The sequence below is a fragment of the Columba livia genome, chromosome 11 (genome assembly GCF_036013475.1).
Source record: "Columba livia isolate bColLiv1 breed racing homer chromosome 11, bColLiv1.pat.W.v2, whole genome shotgun sequence".
Taxonomy (NCBI): Eukaryota; Metazoa; Chordata; class Aves; order Columbiformes; family Columbidae; genus Columba; species Columba livia.
The window spans coordinates 13,810,756-13,825,565 of record NC_088612.1 but is presented as its reverse complement, the minus strand read 5'-3'; the positions used below and the strand labels follow the sequence as shown (position 1 = coordinate 13,825,565).

Genomic DNA, 14,810 nt, shown 5'->3' with positions numbered 1-14,810 from the left:
GCGTCTTCTTGACGCTGTTGATCAGTGCTGTGGGAGCAGAGGTCACAACTGGGAGAGCCTGAACTAAATTTGAGAGTTCACCTTTACTGATTCAGACTGATATTTGGAGATAAAAGGACAGCTCCAGGGTTCTCCTGCCCAGCTGTCTCCTGGCAACTTGCTTCTTTCTCTTTGCAAGAAGACAATATTAATGCAAGTGGGTGCTCTTATCTGCAGTTTGGCAGAACCTAGCAGGAAGGGAAGCTGTGCTGGCTGAAGCGTGTTCTCCTGAAAAGCCTAGTGCACAATGTCGTCTGCAAGGCTGTAGAGTAGGGGCTGTATTTGGACTAAGTTTGAGCTGCTTGTACCCTGCATCTCCTCATCCTCCGTGCTCCTTTTCTGCAGTAAGCTACCCTGTGAAGCCATAGGTACAAAATGGGCACACGTGCCCGAACCCTGCTGCCTGCCGCTGTGAGTGCTGCTTTGTAGTAGAGGCTGTGGATCTGCAGCAGCACGAGGACTGTGAGGTGCTGCTGGTGCAGGAGTCCAGGGCGAAGGAAGCGCTGCTGGAGCAGCCGGCCGTGTCAGCAGGACTTGGGTCAGACACAGGGATAACTCTTAGCAGCAGGTTAACATGCTTAGTGTCCTTTGACTTCTCTAGAAAGACGGTGGTTTTTGAAGAGTGAGATGACATGTGGGTTCCCTTTTCCAGTGCCTGCGGTAGATGTGAGCATCTTCCCCCAGGCAAGGAAAAGCTCGCATTTTACTGTGCCAAGCATTCCCTGTTCTTATAGTTCCCCAACAGATCTGCTTTACTCCTTCCTGTTCCCAAGTGTCCACCCATTGGATTGCCTTCTCTTACACAAAGTCACCTGAAGTGGATGGCTGCTGATGTATCTACTCTGTGGATTTGTCATATATTTTTACCTGTTGGAGTTTTTTTTATTGTATTCTGTCACTATAGCATATGAAGTTTTTGTGTGGGAAGGAGCATCAGTATCAGCAGCTCCTGAAGAACAGATTTTTAGATCGTCTGGTTTCAAAGTGAGGTGATGTAGCAAAGCAGGACACCTGAGCTTCTGCCTCTTGGAGCATCTGATACAGCAGTAGATGCTGATTCAGTGGCCTTGGTTCCTGTCACCACCAGACACTTTGCTTGTTTATTACTTTTGATTTTAGTGTATCCATCAGATACCATACTTCATCCTTCTTTGTATGTGGTAGCACCTGTACAAAAGTAAAATAGCTGGAAATGAGATGTTTTGTTGTGTTGACAGGAGATTGAATTATGTTTTATTTTACTAGGGAAAGAATCGCTCCCTGAGCTCTGAAAATGATTGTTTAGTGCTTGTTAAGTAGGTGTCCAGCAGTAAAGGGTGTTGGGTTTTGCATGTTAAAGCTCCTGCTCCTCGTCAGAACAATAAAATGCCTTCAGCTAATGCAGTCAGACCAAGCATGTGAAATCCCGCACCCTTAAGAAACAAAAGCTGCTTATGGGTGTGTTTGTATGAAGTATAATAAGGTCCATACTATTTGCACTCCTTGGCACATGTACTGAGCTCATTTATGGCATGCTTTAACGCAGTCCCCACCCAGTGTCGTCTTAATAAGCCAACGGAGAGGTAGTGAGACTAACGTGGAAAACTCCTGAATTGCCTGTGGGATACCAATTGTTTGCTTTGCAGAGCTCTTTGGAAAGCTAGAAGTAAATGCCTTGAAGTGGTGGGATTTACTGGAGCATGTGGAGAGGAGGATGTTAATTGTGTTACAGATGAACAAGTAAAATGAATCTGAATTGTGGAAGAGCTTACAATAAAAGTCATGACATCCATCCTGGCTGCTTTGCAACTTGGGATAATAGCTCCCAGTTGCAATGATACTTCATTAAAAAAATACAGCTCTTCTATAAAAGAGCAAAACAGCAAGAATTCTAACAAACAGTTAAGTTTGGGAGTTTGGGATGAGTTTCTACAAAAAATAGCCAGAGGAGTATTCTTCCATAGACTAGCAGGATATTTCACAGCAGGAGATTAAGCCTGTAGTACAGTGATAGAAATTCTAATATGTAACATTTTTGTCATTGCTGTTTAGATTAATTCAAGATTTCTATTCTCTCTTTCTTCCCTCACGTCTAGCAAAACTGTACAATCTAAAGTGGACTGCATTTTGGTAAGTACAACTCCAGAATGCTTTTTAATATTTAATAAACTGCAAGACCAAAATAGATGGCTCTGGAGACTGACAGCTATTATGACGCCTTTCCTTAGCAGTGCTTTAAGGTACTGCTACTAAATGTGATCAAAATTAGTCCAAAGCTGCCAAAAAAGACAAGATGTAGGTTTGGTGTTTGTTTTCCATCAAAGTATTGACCTCTTGTTGCCAGCCGCAAGTGGCTCTGATTGCTGCTTGTCAAACTGTCAGTATAGATACAGCATAAAAGGTGACTTACTGCTTTTGTAAGCGTGATTTTATTAAATGCAAGATTGTTTGTTGCACAGATCAGAGCATGCAAGAAGCTAATTGTGCCTTCCATTCCATTGCTCCTTAAGCCTTTAATGACAATTATTGTTGCTTTTGTTGGTGGCTCCTTGAAATATTTAATTCATGGCCAGTGCTGCATTTTAAGGAATGAACAAGATAGAACTGCGTGTTTGCACAAAACCAGGCAGACTAATGTTCTGGTCTGTGAAAATCTTGCAGGTGTCTGATAATTATCAGTGTTTGGTTCTGTGTTGTTTATGAATCTTGCTGACTTCAAAATTTGCACATCATCTCAGGTACCTTCCCAGAATATGCAACTCTATAGGTCCTGTTGTTAGGTAGGCTGTATTACTAAGGAAAGGGAGATCATGTTTTTTGAAGAAGGAAAGCCCTTGCAATGCGTAAATGTCATCTTCCTTTGTGCATTAAAATAATAGGATCTAGACAGTGATAAGAGATTATTTCTAGGAAGCACATATTGAGCACTAACTCAGAAAGAGGATTTAGTTGTTTGTTTTTAATAGTGAGCAGGCTGTGAATTTCTTTAAATCGGAGCCTGAGTTCATAAATCTTAAGACTGGAAGGGACTGCTTATTCTGACTTTCTACCTTCAGCATTTCATCCAGAACTACCAGCGGGTAAGATAAAAAGATGACATAGACAACCATCTGGATACTATCAAGTAGAATCTGTTCAGCTGTATGGCTGAGCTAAGTAAGAATACTCCTTCAAGTCATATTATCAAAGGCTAATTCAGATGGCACTGAATTCTCTTTCCTTAAAATGTTGTCTTAATTCATTGTGGTAAGAGGTTTAAATAAGCTGTATTGTTGTATTGCAAACAAACTTCAAACCCAGTTTTGCCTATGCCTAAAAATTTTTGGGTGCATCCAACTAAAATAGCAATGCAAAAATGTCATTTTTGTCCATTTATTCCTCATTGACATTTGTGGACACAAAGCAGGTGTCTGAAGATCTTAATTTTTTTGTGAGTCTTCAGTGGCAAAGAAACAAATTGCACTTGTAAAACTCTTTTAACACGAGGTTTTTCCATAGCGAAAAATGGGAGGTGGGGTAGGTGTTCCTAAGTAGCATTGGAAAGGGAGTAAATAAGTAGGAGGTTAACTGGTCATCTGCTTCTTGGAAATCTGTTCTAAGAAAATGGAATTACACTAAGACTATTCTTGCATTAAATTCTGCAGATTTGTGGCCCTAGGGTACTGAGGTAGGGATGATCAGTTTGTGTGAGCCCATCATTTGTGTAGGTCTCATCCACTGGAAGGATGCGCTGTTTTTCTGAGTAGTGCTCTTGGAATCAAAGCATTCTCTACAGCCTGACGTGGAACAGAATCCTGATGTCTGATGGTCTGTCCAGATGCCCTGATGGTCTGATTTTCTGTTCCAGATGCATCCTTGTGTGTCCTGCTGATGAGTTCAGAGGAGCCTGTCAACAGTGGAAAGGCCACTCTAGGTTAGCAAAGGGAGATCTGATGCTGTTCAGGTAGTTTAAAAAAGAAAAATCCAAGACCAGAGTAGTTGGAGGAAATAAGAAGCTGGATTCTGGAAAAATGGTTTCTGGTTTTCCATGTGCTTTTGGAAAGCTGTGAGCTGCAAGACAGAATCTAACACTATGTTAAAATAAAAGGCTGTGACTATATAACTCCAAATAACTTGCTTGGAGCTTCCTTGCAGAGCTGTCCAGCTTTGTGCTGCAGAAAGGAGATGAGCAGGTTGCTTTGTGGAATGTAATGGGCTTGTCAGAGCATCCTGTGACTGAGGTACCAGCTGCCTGCAGGATCCAACTCCAAGCTTATGGGCAGGCCAGAACATTTCCTTTAAATACACATTCTCACATGTTTGGTTCAGACAGAAACATTTTCAGGGCCTTTGAATCAAGCCTCATGATGCATAAAGGGACAATGTCCTTTGTCTCCCTTCTTACTGTAAGGAGATTTGGGACTAGCGTTCAGTTATGTTGGGAGGTGCTGACAAGACGTTAAAGCATTTAAACTTGATCAGTTTGCTGGCAAAACAACAACAAAAAAATGCCAATAGAGAAAAAAATCAGACTACCATTGTTGCCGTCTGTGTTTGGTAGCACCAGTAACAGCCGCAGTGTGCAGAACCGCACACAAATGCTCTTTAGTACATACATATCCTTGTTCAACACAGCATAGTGAGAAAGAGAGAAATAGGAAGAAGAAACAGAGGTAATAGCAATAGGCTTTGTAGAGGGAGTAGCAGGACAGGACTACTGAAAACAGCTAGTATAAGGGCACTGGGACTGCAATTACTCATACAAGAGACCAGTTATCTGCCTTTTATTTGTTACACTGCACCACTTACATTCTGACATACTGTCAGTTTCTGGAAGATCATAAGAAAATCATTGTATGCTGTGCAATCCAAAAAAGATAATTAGCAAGAATTGTGGTGTAAACAGTCATTAAAAATTCATTATAACATCTTTTTAACTGTAGTAAACATGTCTAGCAGTAGATTCTCTTATGACTTCACTTGTTATATTTGCTGCCACATACTAAGTGAACTCTTGAACCCGCTGTTTAAAATGGTGTGCTCCATATAAGCGCTCAGCAAGAAGGTTAAGGTTTCTTTCCTTAGTCCTCTGAAAAGAGGTCAGTGCTGCGAGAGAGCCATGAAAACCGATGCTGCTGGTGGCTGGAGCAGGTGCAGGTGGGCAGGAGCTGATGAAGCAATGCGGCTCTGTCCTGCTGCCGAGAGGGTGGTCGCTTGTCACTTGTCTTGTTGGCCCTACAGGAGACAGGCAGGAGCTCTGTGAAGCTTTGGCAGCTGTGCTTGGACACTGTCAGTATAAAGCTGCCATGTGTTTTTAGGGCTTGTTTGGAATATTTAGCACCTGAAATATGTTTCTGCTTCTGTTTAGCTAGGGCATATCAAATGTATTTATTAGCAGCTTTTTAGAATAATAGGTTCTGTTTCAAGTATTATCTATTTCTGTTTTGATCATATTTCCAACAAACCATCTGACCTTGAGCGAATTATTTAACCTTTGCTTCTTGTTTCTCTATTCATGAAGTGGGGAGATGATTGCTTGACTACTTTGCTATTCTTAGCCTGGTTGTTAAATAATAGATGTTTGTTCTGCTGAAGTATGACAAGTTTTAGAACCAGTCTGCCAGTAGGTGCAAGTTACATTGCCATTGGCATAGCCTTTTTTACTTCGATTACGGTATAGTAATCTTTATAGATACTCAAGAAGTGGAAATATTAAGATCAGTCCCTGCTCTTTAAAATAGTAGTCTTGCAAAAAGCTTGCAGCAGTGCCTCTGGCCTCCTGCTCCCCTTCACTGGAACGCAAGGACAGAAATAACCTGTAATTCTGCCTTCACTGTGGAAATAAATAGTTCAAATTTGAATGCCGTTTTTCACTGTTTTCATTAGAGAAGTTGTAACTCTACTAATGGTTCCTTAGTATATTCTTCCTCTATCTTATTTAAAGTTTGGCCTGACTAAATATTTTCTTCTTTAAAACAATCCAGAAGCACATTCCCTGGACTTTTCCCATGGTAATCCCTTTTGACAACTTTAGGATTAAACTTCACTAACGTTGGTGACCTGACAGTAGATCAGCAGTCAGATAAAACCAGATAGAGAGAACCAATCCACCAAGGTCAGGACACCTTAAATGGGATTTTGTGATTCTGGAGACTCATGTTCCAGTCTCTGTGTTGTCTGGTTCAAGCAGAAACTCGAATAAACTCATGTTTCCTATAACACGGGTTAAGTCCTTAACGACACTCTGTGTTGAACTGATCTTTGTCTCTTTGTGCTGCAAAAAGTTTCAGTGAAAAGTTAGTGTCGCCAAGAATGGAACCGAATGTCAAAACCTGCTATTTTCATTAAAAAACAAACCCAAACAAAACCACAAAAAAGCCACAAAACAAACCACAAAAGAAAACCTCTACAAACCCATAAACAACCACATTTTGGCTGTCCTCTTTTATTTTAGAGCTGTTTATTCCCTTAATCAAAATGCCTGCTAGAATAAAATAGAAAGTTGCTTTTCTTCCTAGGAGATCCTTTTTCTCTTTCTTAGGCAGCAGAAGCACAGATTGATTTGGAGCAGATCTGCGTGACCACTGATAGTGCAAATATAAATGGAGCTCTGGTTTCATTTGTTTGCTACATGTTTTGTGCATTTCTTAAGCAAACTATATTTGGTAACTGTCAGAACAAAAATATCAGGTAGACTTCTGCTCCTTTGTATGTTACTGTTTGCTTAGCTGTAACTGGAAGTTTCTAATTCTTTGTCTTCAGTTTTTCTTTCTCAGAATATAAGATCACTCAGATACTTGGAGTACTCAGTGTATCTTTTTGGCTAAACTGAAGCCAAGTTGGGAAAACAAGTATGAACGCTGCTTGTTCCCCATCTCCACTGAATCTTCCTTCATTTAATGTGGTTCCAGTCAGAGTAGATAAATGTGTGAAAACCAAGGGTAACAGAGGTGGTGCTTTCTGACGGCTTTCCACCTCACTCCTGCAAGCAGTTTGGCATGCTTGCGCATTTTCCTAATGCAGCTTCAAGAAATACCGTTTATAAATAGCCTTTGGAGAGCTAGACAGTCTTCATCTGATTTGATAGAACCAGTCAATCAAGGTCAGGAAACTTGAAGTGTAATTTCTGCTTAGATACTTGTAAGTAGCAGAAGAGAATTCCCCAGACATTTTACATTCTGTATGGGTTTTAAAACTACTGTAGCATAAGCTTTAATGGGCTGCGCAAAGGGGAATGTGTCCAAGACAGTGCCAGTATTGCAATCTTCCTTTTGATGCTGTGACTCTCTTCCACTCTATTGACCTATTTTTTCCAGACTATTGCCCTGTTTGGGAGGTGGTAGTGGCGAAGGTTTAGAGTATATTTTGTGTGTTTGTTTCTCTTCCATATACATCCAATTTAGCACAAATAAAAACTCAGGATTGAATGAATCTTTTTCTTCTTGGTCAGTAGTCAGCCCAGCTGAAATGTTCCTCTGCTTTCCCAAATGCTTTTCTGATTACATTAAGAAATTTGAACGTTTTGATACTTTGAACAGTTGCAGTAGCAGAGTTGTTGCTGATTTCACCAGACCTTTAGCACTGAGAACTGGTGTGGATGTCAGCTGGGGTTGAAGAGATTGTATTTACTGAGGTTGTAAACCAAGATTTGAGAGTTTTAGAAATGTTTGGAGAAAACAGTTTATACTGTTTATACAAAACATAATGTTTAACAAATTTTTAAACTAAACAAAACATAATGTTTCCTGAATCCGCTTGCACTGACTGTCACACTCCATCCCTTTGCTGCCACTTCTTCAGTTTTAAGATGATTTTCTCTAAATAGATTCAGTCTCATCTAATAAGCTTAGGTTTATCTAATTATCACCCAGGTAGGATTACATCTGTGAGCTGCCTGTGACTCCTGCCTGCAGTGACCTCCAGGTTGGAGGCGGTGCTGCTGCCCGGGGCTGCCCCACAGCCGGAGCAGCTCTGCGGAAAGTGCTGCCTGTGGCCAGTTTTTTCTCTACACATACATTGCTGGGTTTTGTTTTGTTTTTTAATTAGAGAATTTGACAGACAGGGCCTGTGTAGCAGCCTCTACAGTTCAGGTAGGACCTTCCCCGCAGCCCCTTCCTTCTGTCAGGACATGAAGCACAAGTTGCTTCAACTGCCGTGGGCACTGAGGCTACTCGAGTATTTTTTGATGAAAGGTTTAATGTTGCTTCTAAAAACTTGCCCTTTCTGCTGCACTCTGGCACGTCAGATTTGGACGTGAGAGATTGTCTTCCACCTCAGTGTCAGAGTCATGGGGAATTTTTGGTTTTGTTTTGCCTCGGATGCTATTGCTGCATGGATTAGCGCTTACCGTGCAAGGGAATCTCATCCGAACCGTGTCCTTTGGAATGGTACTTTGGCATTTTCCGTTTAAAACAAAAAGCAACTAAGTTTCTCAAAGAACGGGTCTAATAAATAAGTGCAAATGTTTTTACAGTTGTTAAATTTATACTTTTTCATAAATTAATGATTAAGTTTCTGTAAATTCTTACTTTGAAGAAGGTTCATCTTTTCAGTAGTGGGTTTGTTAAAGAAAACCCCACCAGTCCAAATGGTGTGATTTATGCAGGAAGGGAAGAACAGAATTGGACAAAGTCCACCCATTAAGAAATGCCTCTCTGGGTATTTGGTGGTCTGGGCACCACTGCTGTGTAAGCTGCTGTAGAGCCACACAGAAATTGGTATCAGCAAATTTCAGGAGTTTGTCAGAGGAAGAAAACAAACCAAACCAAACCCGAATGTTGTGGTTTGCTGCAGCTTGTGAAAGCAGCGAATCCAGTGTCTGTTACCTGGCTGCTGCTGGAAGTGTTTCTCTTGGCTCTGAGAGCGTCTGTCGCGTTGCTGGTGGCCCAGTTCTGTGCAGCGGTTTTGCGGTGGGTGTAGACGGGGGATTAGCGACCGCAGGTCCCACTGGCCCTTGTCCAGCGTCTGGGGGGACCCTGCACTGGGCACAAAGCCAGCGGGGGCGGCGGGAGCTCACCTCCCCAGCACTGCTGTCAGTTCTGGGCCAGCTCAAGTGAGGTGGACCTGGACAGCACTGGGGCAGGCAGGGAGCCCTGGCTAAAATGAAATTTAGGTTTGTAGTTTCCCTGCTCTTTATTAATTTGTAGCTGATGCAAACAGCCAGCTCTCACTCCCTGTCAGTCCTGCTCTCGTCTTTTCTCTACCTTTTGGAAAAGCTTACATTGGCAGTAAGACACCAGTAAAGGAAAAGAGAATTAACTGTAATCCAGAAGCTGTATTCTGACATGAACAGACGTCATGGGAGGCTTTGAGTTTGTATGTGGCAATCACTGTTTGCATACACCAGGTAACCCCCCCCCTTGTGTCTGATCCTCAGCTGGATGAGTCCAGCATCACTGAGGTTCATATTAACTGAACGGCTTGTCTTCAGTACCTGTTCAGTAAGTCTGATTTCCAAAGCAAACAAACAAAAAAAACCCCATATGTATAGAGAGAGATTTTAAAATGAAATTGAATGAAAATTGGAATCTGTGACGCTTACCTATTAATATATAGTGGATTGCAGGATCAGGTCTGACATCCTGCATTGTTACAGCATAGCTGGTTTTTGATACTGCACTCTCAGAGGTGCTCCTTGTGTGCTCTGAGGAGATAAAGCTTTCATGTTACATGTCTGGTTACAGAAGTGATCTGTTACTGACATTTTTTCCAGATTCTGCTTTTGTTGCACGTGAATTTTGAAACAGTGACCAGTGATTTCTAATTTGTGATGGCGCGCCAATAAAATAGAAACTCACGTTTCTAGTGCCAGAGTGCTCACAGTCACATTATTTCACATATTGTCTTGTTTAAAATTATGTTATTTAGGAGTACACTGTTGGATGACAGTTTTTAGCTGTCGAGCTCAACTCTTATTGTTCGCTTTTTCTCTCTCTGCCTCCCCCCACCCTTTTCTTTTTAACCAAAACACCTTTTTTATCTAGCAAGACGTTGAGAAGTTTACAGACCTAGAGAAACTCTACCTCTACCTTCAGCTGCCTTCGGGTCCCAGCAATGGAGACAAAAGGTACGTGTGTGAGTGTGTAAGTGTGAGCAGTTAGTACTGAAAACTTACTTTTGTGGCACTTAACTGCTGAGGAACCATTCACATAATGTGTTTGGTAGCAGAAGCAGCCTTTTTTAAACATTAAGGACTCTTATTTTCCTGAAGATAGCTTTTTTTAAGCTTTTATACCTTTTGTGCGTGAATAGCTTGTAAATATAAAACTCCTAAAATACGAGAGTCATCAGAGAAAGCGTTTTGCAGCCGAAGTGTGATCGTTCCATTGCTTTTCATGTAGGAAGTGATAATACAGCAGCACAAACGTGATGGTGGGGAAATGAAGGAACTGCTGGTATTTCTGGTAACATTTGTTTGACAAAAGGAGGTCTAAGAAAAACAGCCTGCAGATCACAACATCACAGAGTTAGTGTGTGTTCCCACTTGGGTGGTTATAGGCAGACAGGTGCCTGCAGGAAGCACTCAGGGCTGCCTGTAGGCAGGAGGGTGAGCTCTTGCCCATCACTGTCTGCTCATGTCTGTAAATCAGTCAAGAACTGGAGTGTGGAGTCTTCGTCAAATTGTAGATGAAAGAGGGCAATAACTGCTGCCCAGGCCTCAAGGAACAGCTAAATGTGTGAGGTAATGGCTCATTGTCTCTGGTGTCTCTCCACCCGTGTAAGCAGACAATTATTAAGTCTTGTAACTGAGGAGGAGCTATGGAGCGAACTTTTCATCGGCACTGCTTCTTCTTTCCCTAGCGATCAGATCTCCATGTCGTCCAGCCGTGCCCAGCAGATGCACGCCTTCTCGTGGATACGGAACACCTTGGAAGAGCACCCCGAGACATCCCTTCCCAAGCAGGAGGTTTATGATGAATACAAGTGAGTGCTTCCCAACTGGATCTGTACATACGGCTTTAGCAAGTGTGGCTCTTTGACACTGGCTGTACTGGTACTCCACTGATGTACAAGTGCATATAGCAGAACGAGGCCTTATGTACATACTAGCTACAGTGAGGCAAACTGTGTTCGTTATTTCTGCCATTGAAGATAAGACTGTAGTGTTTAAATTGTGCATTACATATGCTGAAGGAAAGGTACAAGTATTTCTTAACAAGTAAATATCTGTATGAATATTGTTTTTGTTTTGTGGACAGAGTGGCACAGCTAAAAAGCACCATTTACTATCTTAGAGTATGTTTTTGTCTGCTTCTATATACGTACGTATATGACTGCCTTAAAAAGGATGAGGGGCTTAATTGTTCCTCCTGGAAATGCAGCTATTTTGCACATAAGATCTAGCCCATCACACCTTTCTTTCCAGAATAATGCATAATTATTGGACCTTTCTGCAGCAAACCTGATTTCTGCAGAGGCACAATATATCTGAATATGTATGAAACCAGTAACCAAGGCCACTGTGAGTCTGTGTTGTCAAGTGTCAAAGCTACCATGTAACGAGAAAGCGATTAGCAGCAAGGGAGAGGGAGCTGTCTGGAAGTTGGATTTGAATTCATTTACAGAACATTCCCCACAGGGGAAAAAAAGAATCATCCTCAGCCCAGTTGCCTGAAGATGAATAACAGATTTATGATCTAGTATGAATATTTCCATAATCTGGACGACTTCGGTAATTTGCAGCGAGCTGAGTCCCTTCACCTCCTAAGTGCCTACAGGATTCAGCCCTTAGTAATCGTTATTGTGGGGTTGTCTTCTGCGAATACCTGCTTTTAATTAACGCTCTCCGGTCAAGTTTTTTTACTCTGACTGAACTGAAACATGGTGGCATTCGCTTGCCTGGGGTTGATCAACATGCACACACCTATTTCTGAGATCTCGCCACCGACTGGAGCGGTGACGCAGCCGGGAAGTGCAGCCAATGCACAGACGTGCTGGGGTGGCCAATCCCCGGGCAGCAGCCGCTCGCGCAGACACAGCAACAGCGGCAGCTGCTGTGCGGGAGAGAGATGGAGCGTTATTCTTAAATATATTTCTTATTAAATAATTTATGGCCTGCTTCAGCAACAAATCTGCTTGGCTTCCATGCTGTGCCAAGCTGCAGATGCCCGGAAAAATCATCATCTACAGATTGTAGAGTGTGAAATTTGGATGGCTTTTGTATGTAGCTGCATCAAGTATTTGTGTATTGTATTTTTTTCCTAACAAAATAAGGGTGGTAAGCAAATATTCAGGAAAATATCAAATGTTTGGAATCTGTTCTCCTTTGAAAGCATCTGTTCTGTTTTTAAAACATTCAGTTTCTTTGAATATTTTCGTGAGTTATTCTTGCACACCAAAGGAAGAGTAGTCTTGGAGTGGGAGGTGGGGACAGGCATATAAATAGATAAGAGAGTTAGTCTCGATAAGTCTTTTTTCTTTGCCTAAGAGTGTTAAGACCTCTCAAAACTCACTTTGCCATATTAACAAGTTACCATTTCTCTCCTGCGTGTGCAAAGACAGATATTGCGTGAGTGCACAGTGAGCAAGCATATGCACTCTGCACATCTAAATCAAAGTTACAAGGCTTCAGAAGAGTGCCATGTCATACCAGCATCTATATTCCTACTGTAGATTTTAGTCAAAATAAATCTTGCAAAACCGTTGGGCTTCTGCATCACCTTTCATGTGTGTGGGTTTGATTGTGGGTATTTTTCCTTCTTTTTGTTTTTTCCTTCTGTGAAGAGGGATAAGTCAGCAGCTTAGAAGCTTGCGCTCCACACGAGTCAACCATTGAGAAGTGTCGATAGTGTTCCAGCTCCTCTACCTTTCAGTAGCCTTTTCTCGCTGCGCTTATTCAACACAGTGGCTCTTTTTTCTGTTTTCTTGCTCTGAAATTTAATTGTGAATTCACATCTATAAGTGGATAAAAATGAATTGATTCATCGTCCTTTTGAAAGGCATATAATAAATGAAAAATGCATCATAAGGCAGTAACAGTTGGGAAGGTTGAGAGCTTGCAGCTGAATTTCAGAAAGAAGGCAGATGAGAACTGGTTCACCTCTGGTTGGTGCTGCGACGCCGCTTGCACTGACAGAAGACGCTGGGCTGTAAGAAGCTGTGTTTCTGTTGGGCACACATGGTTCTGCCAGCTGCCTCTGGGAGCTATTTGGGGATACAGCCTGGAAAACACAGGAACTCATGGGGAGTTCTCTAAGGTGTTATCTAGCGTGCAGAAAGTAGATGCTGCTTCCCATCAAATCCTTTCAATGTTTTCTTGCAGGTTGGTTTTACTTGGGAATCTTCTCCCTGTTCGTAGACACCCTTCTGGAGGCAGCTGGGTGTAAATATAGCTGAGTGCAGGGAACTGGTATTTCAAGTGTAAGTGCAGTTCTGCAGTACTTATGCAGACAAAATCCCTGTTTGCCCACAAAATGATTTGTTGAGCTTTCATTAGACATTTGGGTCCTCTTATTTTGCTTCTGCTAGTGGTACAAGGAAAGAAAGTAATTCATATTTAAGTTTGGTACTCTGAAGATTCAATTGATATTCTTAATATAGACTAGGAGGTCTTTGAGTCAGCCTGTATCTCTTTCCTTCAGTCTGTAAATCATTGATCTTTGCTTTGCTGTCTGATGGGCCTGTTGATGCCACCTGATGCATAGATTACATGCAGTAAGTGTTAAGGATGTTAACCAACAAGTTAGAAGACTATTTGGAACCTATCACAGAAGAGGGCAGTAGGTATAGGAATACCATGTGAATCAACAGACACAAGATAGATACTGATCGTGTTTGATGGAACTTAATGCATGTATTTATATAGAACTCCCTGATAGAAACAGGGTGGGACCTATCATTGTAAAATCCAGTCCTCTGTCATAAACAACTACTATATATTCCTTTTAAAAGCCAATCAAACTCCATTTAAAGCAGTTGTTTCCCACCTCTGCTGCTGCTCTTGGGAGTCTGACCTGCGGTTTCATTCCTCTGATGGTTTTCAGACATCTGTTTTCCACCCTACCTGATTTTTAGGCCTCATTTCTGTGCCAGCATTTTTTGTCCATTTAATGAGAACCTACCTCTTCCTAAGGTTCTTCACTCTAACCCATTTTTAGAGACCAGTTGCTTTTCTGGATTGGATAAGCCAAGATCTTTTTGTCATTTCATGCAACAGATTCTTTATCATTTGCTATTCGTAGTGGTTTCTCTGCATAGGAAGCTATGTAAGCTGAGCCGCGTAGCCTGACTGTCTTCATTGGTGTTTAGGTTAATCTTTTTTGTGGTTTATTTCAGGTGCACTCCTAGTATAGTTTATGTCTCCAGTACATTAAATTCAAACATCTTAGGAAAAAAAGAAAAGGCCTTTTCTTCTTATCATATAGGGGAGCTCTGTACAAGGGAACATGAACAGCCGCGTGCCCGTTGTCATTCCTGTCTCTACATAGACCTTCCCTCCCCCAATCTGTTTCCCACCCACCCTTCAAATAAGCAAAACAGCTCCTGGGCTCAGCGTAGTGCCAAGAGTGCAAGTAGCAGAGAGAAGAGCTTCAGGGAAGAGACTCCTGGTACGTGTTGTCAAGTCAATGAGAGACCACAGATGGACGTGGAGGCTCCTCGGCCGCGCCAGGAGGAGGAGGGGCCATATGGGATGATCTGTCTGAAAACCGAAATTACATGATGATAATAATAATAATAGCTCATAAATCACAAGCTTGCAGGAGCTGCCAGTATGAATACAAGGGAACCACGTAACCGTGTGTTTTGCTGCTAGCAAGTAATTGTCTTGAAACAGGTGTGCCAGACTTGAGGGACTGAATTTTTTTCCGCTTTTT

General features: G+C 41.9%; 1 protein-coding gene across 1 annotated transcript in view; it reads left to right on the top strand.

Moving 5' to 3' along the window:
- The window catches only part of RFX7 (regulatory factor X7), a 52,057-nt gene that overhangs the window by 19,967 nt on the left and 17,280 nt on the right, over window positions 1–14,810 (top strand). Inside the window, 3 exon segments of the mRNA XM_065076950.1 lie at window positions 2,115–2,148; window positions 9,981–10,063; window positions 10,798–10,920. Coding sequence (XP_064933022.1) covers window positions 2,115–2,148; window positions 9,981–10,063; window positions 10,798–10,920 — 240 coding nt within the window.